This window comes from Balaenoptera ricei, chromosome 15 (assembly GCF_028023285.1).
Source record: "Balaenoptera ricei isolate mBalRic1 chromosome 15, mBalRic1.hap2, whole genome shotgun sequence".
NCBI lineage: Eukaryota > Metazoa > Chordata > Mammalia > Artiodactyla > Balaenopteridae > Balaenoptera > Balaenoptera ricei.
Genome location: NC_082653.1, coordinates 13851943 through 13869124, shown reverse-complemented (window position 1 = coordinate 13869124; position 17182 = coordinate 13851943). Strand labels below are relative to the sequence as shown.

Sequence of the window (17182 nt, the reverse complement as noted above, 5' to 3'; positions counted from 1 at the left end):
ATCTGCCACAGTCTCCACCATGCCCTACTGTGTCCCTGACACCGAGGCCAAGCATCAGTTGCCATTTATCATCACACATGCCAGCTGGTTTTTTCGTAGTGGAGAAATATTTTTCTATCAAAAAAGGAAAAACAAAAACTAAACCAAGGAACCAACATGTTTCAAGGGGAAAAAAATAGATGCACAAATGTCTTCTCACATATTTAAATACAAAGAAAACATGTCTATGTCAATTTTATTCCCAACCTGTTTCACTGATTTCTATTCCCTGACTTGTCCAGGAAGCAGAGTTTGTAACCCCCATCTTAACCACTACCCATTATCTACCTCTGTCTGTTTGGTCCACAATTGTGTCCCCAGCACCTGACACTGCTTAACCAAGAAAAGGTGCCTAATTAAGAATGAATGAAAGAGTGAAAGAGTGAATAAATGGCTTCTATACAAAAGCTCCTCCAGTATTAACAAATATACGGGGACTTCCCTGGCAACCCAGTGATTATGACTCCGCACTTCCACGGCAGGGGGCCCGGGTTCGATCCCTGGTCGGGGAACCAAGATTCCTGCATGCTGTGCTGCACAGCCAAAAAAACCAAATATACGGTAATGGTTAGGAGCAGGCATTTTTTGGTCATCAGACAGCTCAAGTCCCACTTCTGCCACTAATTAGCTGTGTGACCTCAGGCAGCTTCCTCAGTCTCTCTGGGCCTGATATCCTCAGCCGCAAAATGCAGGTTATTAGGGTGCCATGTACATAAATGAACAGGAATGTGAAAGATGCTGAATAAATGAAGTTCCCTTCTCCTCCTTCAGTTCATCAAGGTGAACCGAGGTCAGTACTCGATTGTGTTAACAAGTCGCCTGGTACCCAAGTGACCTGGCCTTGGATTATCTGCTGGGCCAGGGAGGCAACGGTTTCCCATTAACATCACGCCCTGAAAAGAGAGCCCTGGGTAGGGAAAGCCCTGGGCCAGATGGCAAAGCCAAGGGTTTGATCCCCAGGCACATCTCTGGGTGAAAACTGGCTTTTTCAACATCCAACCATTCCTCCCGCTGCTTACCTTCCTGAACTGAAGAGGCTGGAAAGCTGAAAATTCAATTTCCCAGATTCCCTTGCAGCCAGGGGTCTGCAGCATTTAAGGGCCTACCAATCAGCTGTGTCCACAATACACCTGGACTTGTGCTGAGTTAAGAGAGTTGAAAGGTCTGGGCATGGGGCACCAGCCTGCAGGTTAAGACCAAGGCAAAGCGGGCGTGGGTCTGGCCCCAGAAGCTGACTCAGCAGTGACGCCTCCTGTTCCTGGGGCAGCAGCGGCTCCCCTGGGGCCCAGCCCTGCAGTGTGGCTTCCTCAGCCCTCCCTGTGATTCTGTAAATGCTCATAATGTGTCAGTCACACGCCATCAGGGAAGCCGCTAGATCTGGCCCACGTCCTTGGGGTAGTTTATTCCGAGAGTTAGACCTTACACGTTATCTGTGGGAGGAGGTAGAGAAGTGAGGTCTGAAAAGGGACTTCTGGAGCCACCAACCGGGCCATCTGAGAGGCCAAGGGGTCCGTCTAGCCGCCAAAGTGAGGCTGCAGAGGGGCACCAGTAGAGAAATCGATGGGGAACCATTACCTCTGCAGCCAAACGTCCAGTGACAGGCGAGGTGCTGAGGCCCAGGAGTCAGGAGGAAGACCTGGACGCAGCCGGAGGACAGCAAGGACACGCTGGAGCCTGCTGGCACATCTGCAGCTATGTGTCACCACATCAAACCGCAGCGACCTTGCAAGAGCAGAAGCTGCTGCTTCCTTTCCGCCTTCAAACTCTCACCCGAGTTGCTCTTTCGGTCAATTCGAACTTGGAACCCTTCAAAGATAAGGATTCTGGGAAACGTAGTCCCAGCCTAGCCAAATTGACACAGCTGAGTACGGACCAGTTGACTTACTAAACCCTTCTGCTTTAACTAGCTGGGCGAATTCTGCTCTCGAAAACTGACCTGATAAAAGATACTTTTGACAGTTCCTCAGTGGGTGCTTGTCAACATTTTTGTCAACTCAAGGCCTTTTGTTTGGACAATTTCCCACCTTAAGAATCTGCACCAGAAGCAGCCTGAAACTCACTTTCCCAACTTCCCTTGAAGTTAGACTGTAAGCATGTGACCTAGGCTCAACCAATCAGATACACCCAAATGGTACCCAGGCTCAGCCAATCAAATACATCCAGATGGTACTTAGACTCAATCAGATACATCCATGTGGAACCTAAGCTTAGCCAATTCAGATACGCCTACAGGTGAAAGCAATGAAAGTGGATTCTGATGCATGGAATTCAATTTAGCAGGAGGCGAAAGGAACATAACCAGTGTCACTAGTGAGAGTTGCAGTGTCTGGGCCCAGTGACAGTGACATGAAGGTCCTGTGATGTAATTTATATATTGTTCATGGCTCTCTCCAGCCCTCCCTTCCAAAGATGTGCAAGTCACTTAACATCATTTAATAAATTCCTTTCCTGCTCAAACTACCTAGAGTGCACTCTGTTGTTTGCAACCAAAAACCTGACTCACCTCTAAATTCATTTAACCATCAAGTCTCAGTTTCCCAACCTAGACAAAGAGCAAAACAAGACCCACCCCATGGGCAGTGGAGTCAGGGAGAGGCGTTTTGTAAACTTACCACGGTGCCACAGACACTGGGGCAGCGTCTTCTGAGGGACCACTGCACTGGGTTGTAAGTCAGGCAGACTGATTTGAATCCTGGCTCTGGCACTGACTGACCTGTTGTGTGACCTTGGGCAGGTCAATTTCCTCATCTGGAGAATGGGACTATGATTAGTGCCTCGTGGAGTTTTCATGAAGACCAGAAGATTCCAGCACAGAGCAGTCCCCCAGCACACAGCTCAGCGTGTGGGACATACCCACCCCGGTGATACTGGAAGGAATATGAGTGACCTTTGTCTTGCTGGATTAAAAAAAATGAGCAATAATATAGGTGGTGTTCCTGATGTACCCTGATGTGAAGGGGGCCTGTGAATGCTGAAGTTTAGAAAACATTTATATGTTCAAAACACAACCCAGACTACACTTAAATCGTACACTTAAAAATGGTTAAAAGGGCAAATTTTGTTACATATATTTTGCCACAATTTTTAAATAAAAATTAATAATGTAATATACCAAAAATCATTGAATTATATACTTTAAATAGACAGATTTATGGTATATGAATTCTCTCTCTCTAAAGCTGTTAAAAAAAACCAACCACCCTGGCTTCCCATCTCCTTCGGATCATAATTCAAGCCCCGACTTCTCTTCCCTTTCTGATCTCATCAGCCCCACCTCCACGCTGAATCCCTCATTCTGGCCTCACTCGCCTTCCTCCTCTTCCTGGAAGATGCCAGCCCCACCTCAAGCCTTTTGTATTTGCTCTTCCTTCTACCTGGAATGTTCTTCCAACCAGGTTAGAGGCTCTGAGCTCTGGCTGCCCATCGGGATCACCTGAGGAGCTTTACAAAGCCCCACCTCGGAGAGTCAGATGTCATTACTTGGGGAAGGAGGGTGGTGTCTGCTTTGCTGTTTTAAATCTGCCCACGTGGGGGCTTCCCTGCTGGTGCAGTGGTTAAGAATCCGCCTCCCAATGCAGGGGATGTGAGTTCGATCCCTGGTCGAGGAATTAAGATCCCACATGCCGCGGGGCAACTAAGCCCGCGCGCCACAACTACTGAGCCCGCAAGCTCTGAAGCCCGTGCTCTATAACTAGAGAGAAGCCCGCGCACCGCAAAGAGGAGCCTGCGTGCCGCAACCAAAACCCAACGCAGCCAAATAAATATATTTCAAAAATAAATATAAATCAATCTTCCCAGGCACTTCTAACATTCAGCCAGTGTTAATAAATCGCTGCCCTAGACATCATGCTCAGTCCCCACCACGTTTACATTTCAGCTCAAAGGCCAGCTCCTTCGAGAGGCCATCCCCAAATCAATACCATCTACCTCCCCTCCGTACCCCGCCTATTTATCTTCAGTGAGTCTGTTCTACCTAGGACTCTATCATATGCATATCTGACTGCTTCCCAGGGATAATGTCAGATGGATGAGGCCAGAGGCTGTGTCCCCCCAACCCCCACCGCTTGGTCCAACTCCGGCTCTGGGGGCTGCAGTTCTGCACGGAGGCCACCAGGCGGCGATAGTGCCCAACTGCGTTCAAAGTAGTCCCAAGACCCACCAGGCTGGCTGTGCCAGCCCCATCCTGCCCTGTGCCTGGCCATCGCTGAGAGGAAGGAGCAAGGACCACGGCAGAGAGCATGGTGTCCTCCTTCTCCTCATTCCTAGACTCAGAGCCACTGGGCCCTGAAAACACTCCACCCAGACTAAAGTCAGAGGGAGAAGGCCCCGCTGCCCTGTCTGGAACCTCCAAGCCCTTCCCCTCTTACCTGGCCACTCACCGAGCCCCGGATGCAGCTGCTTGGGTTGACTCCCACGGGTCCCCTCACACAGCTCATGACTCGCACACGAGGGACCTGCAGGTCTGTTTGCCATGGCCAGTGTCTGCTGACACGCCAAATATCCATCAACTGGGGGCTGTGACACATGCTGTCTCCTTCCACACGACAGGTTCCCACACCCACAAAGAGGCACAAAGAAGCTCTTGTAAGTTCCTCTGTAAACCAGCCCCATTTTGTTCCTTTCACAGCACCAGTCAGTGATGGCCTGCGGGCCAAATCCAGTCCATGCCCTGCTTTTGTCCAGCCTTGAGCTGAGAAGTGTTTACGTGTTTAAATGGTTGGGGGAAAAAAAATCAAAGTAATTTTGTGACACATGAAGATGAAATGACCAGGGTGTGCCTGGGCACAGCCAAGGCCCCACACTGCCCACGGAACTCCTAGGAGCTCAGGCCCCCATCTTGGCCACGGAAAGGCAATTCACTCCCCTCCCACTGTTTTTCCAAGATTGACCCAGGATTTCCCTTCTGTTCTACACCTGTCAGTAAATTCCCAGGAACTGGACTTCCCAGGAAAGCACCCACTAGGGGCCCTTATTTATAATGTGCCCGCCACCCATGGAGATGTTGTTCCAGGATTTCCCTTCTGTTCTACATCTCTGTCAGTAAATTCCCAGGAACTGGACTTCCCAGGAAAGCACCCACTAGGGGCCCTTATTTATAATGTGCCCGCCACCCATGGAGATGTTGTTCCAGGATTTCCCTTCTGTTCTACATCTCTGTCAGTAAATTCCCAGGAACTGGACTTCCCAGGAAAGCACCCACTAGGGGCCCTTATTTATAATGTGCCCGCCACCCACGGAGATGTTGTTCCTAACCTCTAGTGGCCCCGTCTCCTGTGTTTGATCGGGCAAACGTGACACGGCCATCCTGACCAAATGGAAAACTGCATCGAGGACGACCAAGCCATTTTTCCAAAACAGTTTAATTAAAAAAAGGTGAAGAATCTGAAAAAACTGGGGGGTGGGGGAACCCAAAAGAGCATACCGTGTGAGTCCACTGGCTCAGTCACAAAGAAACACCATCATCAAAAAAGATATTTAAGTTTAATACAAATTTTATACAAAGAAAATGTGAAAAAATACTTCCATATGCTAAAAGCAATTATGCTTCACAAATAAGGCCAGCTAGGCTATTTTTTTTTTTTTTGACAACTGCAATTCACAAATGTTCTTTCTCTCCTGTTTTCTTCTAATACTCTTTTTATTTCTTCTCTAATATGGGTAACTAGCTGGAAACTGTACAGTTCGCATCCTCTTATCAACAATGAAGAGAAAGGAAACGAGACTAAAATGTACAACAGAAGGTACTGGAATGATATCGTACAATTAATTTTTCTCATATACATACATCACCTTTTTGCTTTGTTCAATGCTTCTTGTTTTACACAACATACAAAATGGTACTACAGCATACGTAGTGTAACAGACAGCACGGCGGTGTCCTGCGTCCTCTCACACTGCCTTTGTTTCATGCTGACATAAAAACGTAAAATTCCATCATATAAATAATACATACATGCTTCATCCCAGACTGAAATGTCCTCCGCGTGCGTCTTGCCTTTGACTTCTCACTTCCGCAAAGCACGGCCCGTCTCTTACCAAGTGGGTGTGAGTGTCTTTAAAGGAACCACAAAGCAAAGAAAAGATCTCTCTTTGTTTCAGAGCTTCTGACTTGAACGCTTTCTAAGTTCTTCCCTTCTGCAACTGAGCTGAGCAGGGCTTGTTTCTAGTTGATATTCTGTAAACAAGGACGTTGGTTTTTTTTTTCCCTTTTATAGGAGTAGAGTCATCATGGAAATCACATAAAATAAACGAGCTCCTCCACATGTCCTACTGGTCCAGAGAGCTTGCCTTTTAAAACATGATAACACAGCATTTGAAAGGGGCCAATGGTTGGATGTGATGTGCCCACGACAGCACTGAATCTGTGCCGGAAATTCCTGATCCCAATATGCTGTGTACAGACATACGAATGGAAACGGCTCACTTTCCCCTGGGCATCCCAGGATAAGGACCTGTGTGCCATGGTGATCCCCACGCCCTCTCCATACCACTGTGACAGGTGGGCTGGCTGACTGTCCCTTCTCCAACATCCAAACATTCTTTTTGTTGTGGGGTGTGTTTCTTTTTTTTTTTTATTGTTTTTCTCTCTCTATTTTTTTTTATAAGTTAAAGTCAATACAAATATAAAAAGGGGAAGGTACTCTAGGGTCAATGACATCCACAAATTGTACATTATTTACATCTAAAGCATAGGTTTCATGTGGGTGGAACAGTCCTCTGTCAAGGCTAATGCTGGACGTGACGTAGTGTGGGCTGCCCTCCGTGCCAGGTGCAAAGGCCAAGTCTGAATGGCTGGCATCCTCCAGTCTGAGGGTGGCGATTCTCCTGTCTCACATTTCTTTGCTGTTTCCGGTTTTCCTGGTGTCTGTTTTTTTTCTCCTCCATGGGATGGGTGACTTGTGCCCCAACGTGTCCCTAGTCCCAGAAGGTGTCCAGCCGAGACTCTTTCGGGATGAGGCTCTTCGAACTGGTGCTGGCGTTGTGCTCAGAGCGTGCCGCTCCCCGTTTCTCATCACTGCCGCTCCAGCAACTGGATTTACTGCTCCGGGAATGGTCTGGGTTGGGGGGAAGTCAACCGGAAGGCAGGTTTTTAGCATTCCTGCCCACTTCCAGTGGATCGGAACCATCCCTCTATGTGATCTGCACCTGCTCCCTGGTACCACCTTCCCCGCCCGACTCCACACAACACAGATGGTCAAAATCCTGCCACCATTTACTGCCCTGAATTTGTGGGTCTGTGGCGTACACGGGCAGAACTTATTTTTTTAGGATTTAACAAGAGCTGATTGGAAAAAAACAGGAGGGAATCATGCTCAGAGAGAATAAAGATGAGTGGGGACAGGTACGAAGTTATCGAGGAAGGCACTTCTTGTGTGGTACCTGGGACCAGGCACCCCTCCTACATGACCAGACACCAAGCACCCCATGCCCTTGTGTCCTACCTTGGCCACTAAAGAAGGCACTGAAATTTGGCATTCGATCTACTTACTTCTGTTAATGGAGTTCCTTTAATCAGTTTATAGGCAACTTGGAAAACAGACTTATAATCAAATCACCCGAAGCAGAGGAGAGAGCACCAGAATGGTGAAGCCCAGCTGGGCTTAACGGTGAAGACCCACTGGCTCCCAGTAAGGACAAGCTTAAGGGTCACTGAAGGATGCAAGAACCAGAGTAAGACCTACGGGAGCTTCAAGGACACATGCGCCACAAGGAGCTACATCGTGGCTGAGTAAGATACGAGGACACTGAAGGAAGAGCCAAGTCAGGTGTCTGTCCAACTGTGAGACGGCCCCAGCCTGCAGGCTCAGCGGGATGGCTGACGCTAAGAGACCCACCAGCACATCACTAAGACCCCATCATATCTTAGATCATTTACCCAGTTCAGACAGATTGGGACAAAACTTTCTTTTTTAACTTCTTGAGGTGGGGTGATAATATTTGATTGAAAGAAGTCGGCTGTCAAGCTTAGAGACAGAATTGGAATGAGGGAGCAAGGGACCGTATCATCGCCTAGGGGGCGACCTTTCTGGTGATACGGCAGGCATGTATGTGGTCCTGAGGTCTGTTTCTGCAAGATAAGTAGTGAAGAGAATGATCAAAGGATCTCCCAAGGTAACATATTCATTCAGGAGAGAACTCTTCTTAGTCACTTGCATCTGTGACCAACAGGGGGCAGTACTGTGGTGGGCAGAGCTGGGGGGCCAGGGTGGAGCTGTCTTACGGATCCTGAATCCACCTCTTCTTAAGCGTTCTTCCCTACTCGTGATGCCTACACCATCAGTTCTCTGGAAGGTCAGTGATACAGCTGGTTATCACCACACGGAGAAAATCCTACAACAATGCAGTCAAGTCACACTGAGTCTCCCCCAGCTCTGCTGAAGGCGGAGACCAGCTGGGCCACTTAGAAGAAACGGGAGCAGGGCTGAGCTCAGCACAGAAGCTGCATCCCAGAGCGAGGCTGGCCACCTGAGTAACTGCAGAGCCTGACTCCTCCCACGGACCGGACATGGGGCGGTGGTTGATTCGACCCATCACTGCAGAGGACAACGGGTGTTAGTCTAGGACTCTTTATGAAAAGAGCGAGGATGAGGCCCCTTCAAAAAGCCAGACCGGGGACTTCCCTGACAGTCCAGTGGTTAGGACTCCACGCTTTCACTGCTGAGGGTGTGGGTTCGATCCCTGGTCGGGGAGCTAAGATCCCACAAGCTGAGCGGCGTGGCCCCCCAAAAAACTCTTTTTCTACTGCGGTTTCCGATGGCCACCAGAGGCAAAGCTAAGAAGAAACAAGGCAAAGCAAGACCCATCACTCAGGAGAACAGGAGAAGACACGCCCACAAAGAAGAACACACACAGACACACACAAAACGAGCCTTCCGCGCGCCGGGAGAAGCTCCCCGGCAGCTTTCGTGAGGCGGGGTCATACTTACACTTCTGGGCTGGGTAGCTGGGGTGCGGCTGGTGGTCTGTGCTGGTTGGGATAGAGGCAGGTTGCTTGTCACACCTGTTGCTAACTGAAGAGATAGCACAGGCAGCCTCAGAGTCTGGCAGAGGGCTCAAATCCGCACAACCCCAAGGCCTCGCTACTCTGCTCAGCAACAGGCTACTGGTCTTAGCGCTGGGTGGCTGCTTTGTTGATGTCCCCATTTTCCAACTTAATGCATTCACAGGAGACTAAAGCTTTTTAAAATGCATATTAAACCATGAACAGGATCATGGGACATAGCACGGCATTACAGGTGGGAAATATGGCGTACAATGACATAAAAGCAACTACGTAAAGCCATAAATTAGCAGAATTTTGAAAGCAAAATTCTAGGAACCACTAGCTCTGCCAAGAGCTTCATTCATCCAGGGCAAGGGGAGGCACCAGCACCACAATTTAGGTGGAAAGCTCCACCCAAGGAATCCAGATTATTCTGGGCAAGTAATCACTAATCTACTGCCAAGGCTGATTGACAGAACAGGGAAGAGAGGGCGACGGAGGTGCACGTGGTGAGAAGGATTGAGGAAGAGGCTACAGATGAGGTATCAGTGGGCCACTCCTCAGCCATGACGGAAGGACATCAACAAATAATATCTGAGATGGTAAGAGTCTAAAATGTGTGATGGGAAAAGTGTCTCAATAAAATAACTGTCATAGTGAAGAATTTGGGGGAAATCACTGAAGGTATGATAAAGGAAACATTAAAAAAAAACAAAACAGAAACTCCAGGGAAAAGTAAGGCTATATACAAAGGTGGAAATGTAATCACATACACATCTGCAACAAATGGCACGATCAGAATGATGGAAACACAGATTATCGTATGTCAGTTTTTTAGGCTCAGCCAACAGCCGAAAGTGAGAAGACCCAACTGAAGTTACAGGAGAGGATGCACATACATGTTCTCCACCTTGGTGATGGGAGAGTGAAAGTGGGAAGATGGCAAGTCTGGATATGACAGGGGTAGGAGAGGTGAGGGAGATGATGGGCGCCAAGAGGGGGGGCAAGAGATACTGTCCCCAGCTGATAGAACAAGAACTAAGGAGTAAGTGTTTTACTTGACCAAGGTAACCCATAGGCATATCAAACAGTGACATAAGTCGTTTGGGAGGAGGGGGAGTAGAGAGGTGATAAAAGACCCCAATTCTCATCTCTAAAGAATTCTCATTCTTTAAAGCCAGAAGTCAACAAGCAACGTCTAGATAAAGTCCAGAAATAGAAGTATGGGGAAACAGGTTATTTACATTATTTACAAATAAGGAGGTTAAGTGCCAGATGTACCCAAAGACAGCCATGGAGACTGGGACTAGGAACTGTTTTTCCCAGTACAGTTTTATTTTCTCTAACTATAGTCTTCCCTTGGTGTCAGGGATGGTACAGGGGATTGGTTCCAGGACCCACCACAGATACTAAATTCCATGGACACTTAAGTCTCATGGTCGGCCCTCCATATCCAAATCCACGGATTCAACGAACCACAGATCGTGTAGAACCGTATTGACTATGGGAAAAAATCCACGTATACGTGGGCCTGCACAGTTCAAACCCGTGTTGTTCAAGGGTCAACTGGATATGCATGCATTGCTTTACAATCTTAAAATGAAGAGACAAGTGAACAGGAAAGGCCCACGCCCACCCCGAGGAAGCTCCTACCCGCTACAAAACCTTCCTCCCCTCCCGACTAGACCCTCATCTTAACCAGCCTAGTTCCAGAAGACTATAAAGAGCTCAGAAACCTCAGTGTTTGTAAACCTTTGTAAAGCCCACGTTCCTCCACAAGATTCATCTACACTGTCAGCAAGCAGTGAGCGCTAGCAGAAACCATTAGACGTAAGAGGAATCAGAAAACGAGCCAGTCTGTCTGCTCTGACGCCAACCATCACCCAGGGTGCTTTGGTGAGTAAATAGGGGAAAGTGAGAAGCCTTGAGCTTGCTGTCCTGACCTGGCCTCCAGTGACCTCCCGCTCAGTTCCCTTCGGCCCACACTCCAAGATAACACGGCAGCACTGCCTGAAAAATGCTTTTTCCTCCAGCTGCTGACAATGTGGGACCTTTCCCTCCCTCCCTGCCCCCCCTCCCCATCTCATCATTAGCCTCCTCGGGATGATCTTCTCCCCACTCCCCACCCCCGGCACCAAGTCACCAGCATCTTCCAGGCTCCTGGCCTCCTCTCTCCAACTTCCCTTTCTACCCTCTCGGACACCAGGGTGCTTCAGGCCGAGGAGGAGGGGGAGGTCAGCCAACAACGGCCCATAGGCCAAATCCAGGCCAGTGCCTGCTTTTCCAAGTACAGGTTCACGGGAGCACAGGCTCACCCATCTCTTTGTGTGTCATCTGTGGCTGCTTTCATCCAACAACGGCAGTCGAGCAGTTCTGACAGATACTGTGTGGCCCTCGAAGCTTAAAATATTTACTCTCTGGTCCTTTACAGAAAGTTTGCCAACCCCTGGGCTAGGTAACACCTCCTCCACCTCAGAACTGGGATACGATGTGTCTCCCAACCGCCTTCCTGCACGCAAGCTTCCCTGTCCCAACAGATTCCATACTCCCAGGGCATCACTAATCTTCCCAAGGCCCGTTAATCTTCCCACATGGATTGCACCACTTTGCTGCTCCAAAACCTCAACAGCACCCCGTCTGCAGCAGTATTTCCAACTTGAGCCCTTCTCACTCCACCTTTGCAATTTTGACACGTCCACTCAGTTCGTGCTTTTATTTTAAACTCATTTTCAACTTAAGTCAAACAGAAACTCTTATATCATCACCAAAAGCAGGAAAGCAATAATACCTGCCATACACAGAAGACAACTCTACAAATCAACATAATGAAAACCAAACTGCAGTAGAAAATTCTAGGTGGGTGCCATGCTGCTGAAGTTAAAAAGACAGATATCAAAAAAAAAAGAAGATATCAAAGGGATGAAGAAGATACCTTAGCACCAAACTGAACTTGTTCTCAGAGATGTAACCAGAGGACTGAAGGGGGAGTGACAAGTGAGCTTTTTCAACAGGTGGTTCAATCGTATTTAATGCCAGTATTTAATGCCAAGTTCGTGAAGTCAGCTCGTGCCACTCCCCCTTGCACTTGGAACCTGAATCCCACTTTCCAGACCTTCGGGAAACTTTCTCCAGCCACCCTAACAAAGGACATCCCTTCTTCCTCTATGCACTAAAAGAAAATGCTTGGTTTTCAGCTGAAGAGAATGACCCGGCAGAAAGAAATATCCTAGAGCTGAAGGACCTTGAATTAAGCAGAACTGTCCTCACTGAAGACACCTTCTTTGAACCCTTCTGGAATGCCCTCAAACCGGTTTAGGAGGGTGCAGGGGAAAGACCCTTTGAACTAGAAAAGAGGACAGCTCAAACTGCACAGAAGGGGAAAACCAAAAGTCAGTGTCAGATAATCCCCAAAACAGCCTACCAGGTTATCCCTCAAGTGGAAAGGGTTTTACAGAAAGATCATCTCCCTAAAAATTTTCTTTTTTCCTCTGAATGCTCAAGTACCCTTATCCACTAAATGCAGGCGTTGGGACCTCAGGGATAGTTTCACAGTTTCATTTCCTGTGGTCATTTCTCTGAGGGCAGAAGAACTGCCCAACCCAAATGCATCTTCTACGCCCCCCCAGGTCAGCAACGGAACCCTATGTCTTTGATGTGGAACCCCAAGAAATCAAACAAGTACAGGTAAATCCTGATCCGTTTGGAGACGTGCCTGAAAGCCACCTTGCCCCGCCACTCCTTCGCCCCCGCTCACCCGCCCAGGGCACCCCCAAGCATCCCTAAGGACCCACAGTTTGAAAATCACGGCCCTACACCCTTCAGCTTCTCCCTCTGGCTTCTCCTCATGGCTCCCCTCTGCCCGTGTGGACCGTGACAGCACCATTCGCCCACCAGGGGGCAACATACCAGAGCCTTGGTTGGAGCCTAAGAGAATGGAGGAGGGCGTCTCCCTGGAGCCAGAAAGGTCGAGGGTCTAGAAATACAAAAAGAGAGAGATGGAGGCAAGGCACTGGGGCCAATGCAGCCCCCCCACCCCAGGGAAGCCCAGGGATCCATGGGGGCGCTCGTCACGGCCCCTACAGCACCCTCATGCCCTCTGCCTGGCGTGCTCAGGCGGGGGAGGCCAGGTCAGCCGGGGGGCCCTGCACCTGTGCCCTTTTCTGCTCTACCTCCCCAAAACACAGCACTGAGGGCTCCTCACTCAACTCTAGAGCCGCGGCTTCAAGAACACTGGTCCTCAGCTCCCCTCTCTGACCTACCGTCCACCCCAGATTTCTGCCACATCCCAAAAGGAAGCACAGCCGTCCCTCAGTACCCGAAGTGGAATGGTTCCAGGAGCCCCCAAGGATACCAACATCTGGGGATGCTCCAGCTCCTTCTATACAAAAAAGGCCTAGGATGGTGAATACAGTGGGCCCTCTGTATCCGAGGATTTCGAATCCATGGATTCAACCAAACATGGATGGAATTTCGGTTGGTTGCATCCAAGGATGAGAAACTCACGGATACAGAGGGCTGACTGCATATTACATCAAATTATATCAGTTCACTTTTACTTCACCTTAACCTCTTACTAGGCAATAATATCAATGAAATCAAAAGGGTTTTAACTGCTGAGATGACTTGCTTTTTTCCTAATAGACATGAAATAAATACATAATGACTACAGATATAAAAAATGATCAAGGTGCCACCTAAAGTAACGTTTGCGTGCAATTACATACACCACACGCTGGGCAAGTAGGAGGTGGAACCTGTGTGTCCAACAGAGCGGCCACCAGCCTCCTGGGACTACCTGTATTTAAATTAATTATAATTCAGTAAAATTTAAAATCCAGATCCTCAGTCACACTAGCCACGGTTCAAGTGCTCAACAGCTACATGCGGCTAGTGGCTCCCACACTGGGCAGAGCAGATACTAAACATTCCCATCGTCTCAGAAGGTTTGGGGACAACGCTGCCCTAAACATGCACCTTGTGAAAAGGAGCCCTGCTAAGACTGTCACCCCCACCTGCAGCCTGAAGACAGACAAACCTCCCTACAGCACAGGACCTGCCGGGGTGGCAGGCACGGGAGTGGGTCTGAGACTCTGCGTGGCCCGAAGGCATGTGGGATGGAGACTCACCGAGCCACCGTCCTTGCTTTTCTCGGCTGGCGTCTCCTTCTCTTTCGAGGTGCTGGTTTCCGGGGGGGCTGCCTGCGTGTTGGAGGAGGCCCCCTGGGATGACTTGTTTAGTGTTTCCGTGTTCACCTCGGCGTCTGCTTCCTGCTGAGGCGCGGTAGCTGAGGGCGAAAGGGGACAGAAGCCAAGTATAAGCCGAGCGTGGTGGCTCCCGGGCCCACGGGGAACCCCGTTCTGCACAAACCACCACCTGTAAGAGACGCAGCTGCCACCCAGGCCCACTCAGGGCACAAGCACAGGCCCAGGGTGGCTGGACCAAAGCTTTCCAGGCGCAGGAATTCCAGACTGGGCATGAAAATATGTTCATTTCGAAGAGTCTGTGATTCAAGTTTTATTAAATCGTTCTGGAGAGAAAAGAATGTTCCTGAAACAAACACCCTGTAAACTGCTGTTCCAATTACTCATTTCATCGTTTCTAATTTTAGACCAGTTTTCACCTCATGTTTTACCCTATTAACAGCAGAGTTAAGCGCTTCTGACAGACCACCCAGGCCACAAATCCTGAAATATTTACTCTCTGGACCTTCATTAAAAAAAGCTTACCAACCCCTGCCCCAGAGCTTCTCAAATTTGGGTCATTCGTGTATCACCTTTGAAAAACTTGCCAATCCGTAGATACACTCCCTTATCATATTATTTATGTTACTTGTATTTAACTTATTTTATTTATTTTTGGGTGCGTTGGGTCTTTGCTGCTGCACGCAGGCTTTTCTCTAGTTGCGGCGAGCGGGGGCTACTCCTCGTTGCAGTGCGCGGGCTTCTTGTCGCAGTGGCCTCTCTCGTTGCGGAGCACGGGCTCCAGGCACGCGGGTCCCAGCAGCTGTGGCTCGCGGGCTCTAGAGCGCAGGCTCAGTAGTTGTGGCACACGGGCCCAGCTGCTCCGCGGCATGTGGGATCTTCCTGAACCAGGTCTCAAACCCGTGTCCCCTGCATGGGCAGGCGGATTCTTAACCACTGTGCCACCAGGGAAGCCCTGTTATTTGTATTTAAATAAATTATTTGAAATGGAGACTTTTATTTCTAAGCATAGAAATCTAATATTAGCCATAAATAAATGCTAACTGTAAAATAATCACTAATAAATATTATTAATAAATTCTAACTAGACACTGTTTCCTGCTGGAGTCTCCTAGCCTGGGATCTGCTTGCTCTGTATTAGAAAGAGATTTCAGGGGACTTCTCTGGTGGCACAGTGGTTAAGAATCCGCCTGCCCATGCAGGGGACACGGGTTCGAGCCCTGGTCCGGGAAGATCCCACATGCCACGGGGCAACTAAACCCGTGTGCCACAGCTACTGAGCCTGTGCTCTAGAGCCTGCGAGCCACAACTACTGAAGCCCGCGCACCCAGAGCCCGTGCTCTGCAACAAGAGGAGCCACCGCAATGAGAAGCCCTCGCACTGCAATGAAGAGTAGCCCCCACTCCCCGCAACTAGAGAAAGCCCGCGCGCAGCAATGAAGACCCAACGCAGCTAAAAATAAAATAAATAAATAAATAAATTTATAGAAAGAGATTTCAAAGACCGATCAGTTCCAAACCAACACTTTTTCCTTCACGTGAGCACTGGGATCGCTTATTTAACGCCATGAGTCCAGGATGGGCTCCACTGTGGGGGGCCGTCCTGTGCATTTGGCAGGGTGTTTATTTAGCAGCATCCCTGGCCCCTGCCCTCTCGATGCCAGCGGCACCTCCCTCAGTTATGACAACCACAAACGTCTGCAGTCATTGCCAGGGTCTTTGGAGAGGGGACAGAGACAAAAACTGCCCCCGGTGGAGAACCAACCACGGCAACTCACATGAAACTAAAGTGATCACCACAAGCCCCGCGCTGTGGCGAACAACACTGTGGCCAAGGAGAGCAGAGGTTCGAAACACCTGTGTCTGGAGTCTCGGCTCCACGTCTGTGTGCTGCTCTCTCGTGTGCAAGAGTCACACAGGTGGTGAGCGAGCATGGCGAGGGCCCTGTGGTCCAGGGGGAGCCAAGAGCCCACCCTCCGCAGCCTGGGCCAGGCGGTGCCCCCGGGGCCCTACCTGACTGGGTGCAGGACTTCATGTGCTCAGGCCAGTGGGCCTGCTGGCAGGGGTAGTCACAGTAGCTGGTGTTCCAGCAGCAATAGAAGATGGCCTCCTTCTTGCAGTTGGCGCACCACTGCTTCTTCTTGGTCTCGTCCACCGCCTGCTGCTTCTCCAGCTCCAGCTGCTTCTTCACCTCGGCGATGAGCCGGTCCCGCTCCTGCTCCAGGCTCTGCCGCATCTCAGCCATGGTCAGCTCTGCCAGGGGAGGGGAGGGGAGGAGGAGGAGGAGGGGGGGGGAGGGGAGGAGGGGAGGAGGGGAGGGGGAGGGGGAGGGGAGGGGAGGGGAGGGGAGGAGGGGGGAGGGGGGAGGGGAGGGGAGGGGAGGGGAGGGGAGGAGGGGGGAGGGGAGGGGGAGGGGAGGGGAGGGGAGGGGAGGGGGGGAGGGGAGAGGAGCGGATGCCAGCTTCATCACCATCGTCCCCGGCCCAGGACGTGGGGTCATTCACACCAGGTCAGAACATGGATTCCAACGGACTCGGGTGTGGATCCTGGCTTGGAGATGCCCTGGCTGTGTGATACCCCCTGGGTGAGTCACCCAGCCTCCCCGAGCCCCAGTGTCTACATCTGTAAGATGAGCATCCCTCACGCTGACCAACAGAGCTGCTTGTGATAATGAACGTCAGGTGCCAAGGATGCAGATAAGGGGGCCCCATGGGGATTCTGCAGGAAGACCTCAAATAAACCCTTGAAACGATTTCCACTAAACTCACTTTGAATTTTATCATTAGTATAAGCCTTTTTTTCTATCAAATACTTACATAGCACCTACTATCTGTAGGCACTGTTGTAAGCACTTTATAAACATGAACTCCTTTAATCCTTTTATACTACTAATCCTATGAGGTAAGCATTACTATAATACCCCTTTCACAGATGAGGAAACTGAGGCACAGAGCTGATAA

At 49.7% G+C, this 17182-nt stretch overlaps 1 protein-coding gene across 25 annotated transcripts in view; it reads right to left on the bottom strand.

Moving 5' to 3' along the window:
* Positions 1 to 6856: 6856 nt before the first annotated feature.
* The window catches only part of ZMYND8 (zinc finger MYND-type containing 8), a 161003-nt gene continuing 150677 nt past the window's right edge, over positions 6857 to 17182 (bottom strand). For 17 of the 25 annotated variants that reach the window (XM_059898479.1, XM_059898474.1, XM_059898487.1 and 14 more), the window contains 5 exons: positions 16236 to 16475; positions 14149 to 14306; positions 12929 to 12995; positions 8967 to 9050; positions 7175 to 8573 (listed from right to left, as the gene is read on the bottom strand). In XM_059898479.1, coding sequence (XP_059754462.1) covers positions 8371 to 8573; positions 8967 to 9050; positions 12929 to 12995; positions 14149 to 14306; positions 16236 to 16475 — 752 coding nt within the window. In that variant the 3' untranslated portion in view covers positions 7175 to 8370. Of the gene's footprint in view, positions 7095 to 7174; positions 8574 to 8966; positions 9051 to 12928; positions 12996 to 14148; positions 14307 to 16235; positions 16476 to 17182 lie in introns of those variants that run through there. The other 8 variants (XM_059898485.1, XM_059898490.1, XM_059898494.1 and 5 more) reach the window with 2 other exon arrangements.